At 37.9% G+C, this 3205-nt stretch overlaps 1 protein-coding gene across 1 annotated transcript; it reads left to right on the forward strand.

Annotated features, from left to right (window-relative positions):
* Nucleotides 1–753: 753 nt before the first annotated feature.
* Nucleotides 754–3205, forward strand: LOC149022031 (large ribosomal subunit protein eL38z/eL38y). Its single transcript, XM_089150232.1, has 3 exons — nucleotides 754–833; nucleotides 2101–2284; nucleotides 3002–3205. Exons 1-3 carry the CDS (start codon nucleotides 831–833, stop codon nucleotides 3022–3024), a joined length of 210 nt encoding a protein of 69 aa, XP_089006358.1. The 5' UTR covers nucleotides 754–830; the 3' UTR covers nucleotides 3025–3205.

Consider the following 3205-nt stretch of genomic DNA (forward strand, 5'->3'; position numbering starts at 1 on the left):
GGCTAGGGATAGGGCCAATCAAGGCTAATCAAGGTCGGGGTCAAGGCTAATTAGGGTCAATTAGGGTTAGGGTCGAGTTAGGGCCAATCGGGGTCAATCCATCTTGACCCAACCCAATTAGGGCGGGAATGGGCTTGACTTGGCCTGTAGGGCTTAGGGCTAAAGACAATAATCATTGGCCCTAAACTAGGGTCAGGGCGAAAATGAGCTCATTTTATAACATATAGGGGCTGAGCTTGGGATTGCAAAAGCCCGGTTCAGTTGCAGCCCTAACTATCAGGAGAAGAACCATGGTGGGTTGTTTGAGGGTTTTTTTTTCTTTCTTTTTTTCTAAGAGTGTTTGAGATTTTTACTTCCAATATTCTCACTTACTTTTGCCAAGGATGAAATCAACGATCCTCTACATCAAAGTTGATCCTCTACATCAAGCATTGACAAATTAGGTTCTACATCTTCTTTTTTTTTTTTGGTGGATTAGGTTCTCCATTTTCACGGTCGGCCATGATCCCTAATGGTACTATCTTTTATAGTTCCTTTAGAAATTGAGTATTTTAGTTGGTTCACCCAATGATAAAAAGGTAGTTTTTTTTTCTTTGTAAAAGGTAATTTCATTATTTACCGGTTCGCCCGAACCGATTCATGTAACCCGAAGAGGGGCAAAAATTCATGTAACCCGTAGAGGGGCAAAATGGGAATAGATGGGAATAAGCTAGGTTTATGGGGGCGAACGCCTCGCTATATATAGTTGTTTTACAGAGTGCAAGTTTCTTTTGTTCTAAGTCGGGAGAAATCTGCCTCGGCTGTGTGGGCTTCTGCAAGAATCTTAGAGAATGGTACTTCAATAACTTCTCAATGTATTTTGTTTGGTTTTGCAGTACTCTTTTCACATTTGATTTCAGTTACTGAATTCCTATCGTTTTGATATCTCAAGTATAATTTTTGGATTTGATGTGTTTTAATCTTATTTGATCAGTTTAGAATAGGGTGTTTGATTTGCTTGCCACGATATGTTTTTTTTTGTATTGTTGCATCTGGGATTGGGAGTTCTGGAAGTTCTTTTGGGATGAGATTCGGTTACCGCGCCCTAGTTGTGCAGTTGATATCAACGTTCTTATGATGTTTGTATATTGTGTTCCTCTTTACTGGCGGCTATTTGTTTTTTCTTTGTAGTGTTTGTTATTGTGATTTTGGAATAGTTTCTCGTGGTCTGAACTGAAGTTTCTTTGTTATTCTTCGTATTTCATTCAGAAGATCTGTTAGGTTAGCAGTGAATTGGGCTTTGTGGTTAGTTGCGTCAATTATCATCAAATCGTTCCTTGTTTAATATCTTTTCTCACCGTCATGAGCTTTTGGTCAGTGATATGGTAGCCTCTGTTTGACCTATAAATCATCTAAGAGCTCATTTTGGCTGTAGTTGTTTCACCTTAAGATACTTTACTTCAAAATGGTCACTTTAGTAAATTGCTGCTGTTCTTGTTCTTTTATTGTTTTATTTTAATAATTTTGGGATTATTGGTTGTACCTTGTACGTGTTGAAGGAGGGAAAGAATACACCCTCAGTTTTTTTTTCATGGCGTCTAGGAGACCTGAGGCGTGGAGAGAGCTTAGAGACAAAGGCGCCAAAAGGTGTACCCCTAGGTTGGTTACTAAGGAGCCAACTATGCATTCATTTATGATGCTTGGTGTCTTCACAATTATGCAGTCGTATGATGGGGTTGAGTTGTTGTTGTTGGGAGTTGGATGCCAAGAATACGAATGTCCATTTTCTTTGTTTCTTGAGCATTTGATGTATAGTGCAAGAATTCATGAAGGGTAGGAATCAGGTCTCCTATGGTGGGTCTTGCAATCTTGAATTCATGTGGGTAAAGTAAGCACGTCTTTGATCTGGAATAAAGATTTTCTGATCATAAAGATTTAGCTTTAATTTGCATCCTTTTGCCATCTCACTGTAATTTGTATGGGAAGTTTTTCTTATTTATCTCAATTTTAACTGAATATGCTTATGGTGAGTGGGGTAGTACTCAATCCTTGAATACTGATTTGAATATTTTATGCTCACTTGGTAATATACTGAGTTCTCTTGTTATTGTCCCTCCACAGCCGAAGCAGATACATGAGATCAAGGATTTCCTTCTCACAGCGAGAAGGAAAGATGCACGATCTGTCAAAATTAAGAGGAGCAAAGATGTGGTGAAGTTCAAGGTCCGCTGCTCCAGGTACCTGTACACATTGTGTGTTTTTGACTCAGAGAAGGCTGATAAGCTGAAGCAGTCTCTTCCTCCAGGTTAGCATATCTCTGATTGTATTTTTTGCCGTGTTTGTATATCAACAAGGATAACTGTCTCGATCTCTTAGACCCAGTGAGTCATCTTTCTGATGGAAGCTTTGTGCTGACCTAGGAGTGATACTGATGGTCTTTACATCTTGGAGACTATCCTGTTGATCCACCACATGCATGACCTGATGTCATGTTGAACAACATTGCTAACATTTTCTTTGTGCTTGAGAATGGCATTACACATAATAGATTCTGTTTTTCTCTGTTTTTGAACCTTTCCAAGGTTTAATGTAAATATACATTTGTCAAACTTATTTACAGATACTTTTTTGAGTGTTTGTTATTTATAGGAAGTCACCATTTAGGGTATAAGACTTGAGTTTTTGTTGTTGTTTTGTTCATTGGAAGTTCTTTTGACCAAGAACGATTTTGTTCTCTCGATGGGGTGGAGGTGTTCTACATCGCACATGGGATTTTTTTTATTTAGATTATCTTAAATAGATGTTGCCCACTCATCTGCTATACTTGCTGGCATTTTAGGCAGTAACTTGTGATCTAACTTTGGTTTTACTTTTTATTTAATCGTTTGTGTGCCATTTACTTCATTCCTCTTCTTCATTGTCTTTTCTATTTGTTACTTTAAATTGATGCTAGTCTGGACTTAACATTGTCAGCACTCTAGTTTGGTTCTTGATGTTGTGTTTCTCTTTTTCCTTCCTGTAGGTTTGAGTGTGCAAGACCTGTAAAGTGGGTGGAAGCAGACAATGTTCGGATACATTTGGGGCCAAAACTCACTTTTTATTAGTCTTTTGATTCTATGGATTTTAAATTTTGTTTTCTGAATCATAGAAAGTATGTTTACTTCCTTTAATTTGGATTGGTTATTCTCAGAATTTTGGTTAGTCAGATGACTTGAATTCTTTCTCA

Source organism: Hakea prostrata, chromosome 3 (genome assembly GCF_041222555.1).
Source record: "Hakea prostrata isolate BN-2017 chromosome 3, UWA_Hpros_2, whole genome shotgun sequence".
In the NCBI taxonomy this organism is placed as follows: Eukaryota; Viridiplantae; Streptophyta; class Magnoliopsida; order Proteales; family Proteaceae; genus Hakea; species Hakea prostrata.

What these genes read in the sequence shown, in the direction of transcription:
- LOC149022031 (XM_089150232.1), top strand. An exon ending in GAAGCAGTCTCTTCCTCCAG is followed by an intron (nt 2,285 to 3,001) that starts GTTAGCATATCT and finishes TCCTTCCTGTAG; the next exon opens with GTTTGAGTGTGCAAGACCTG.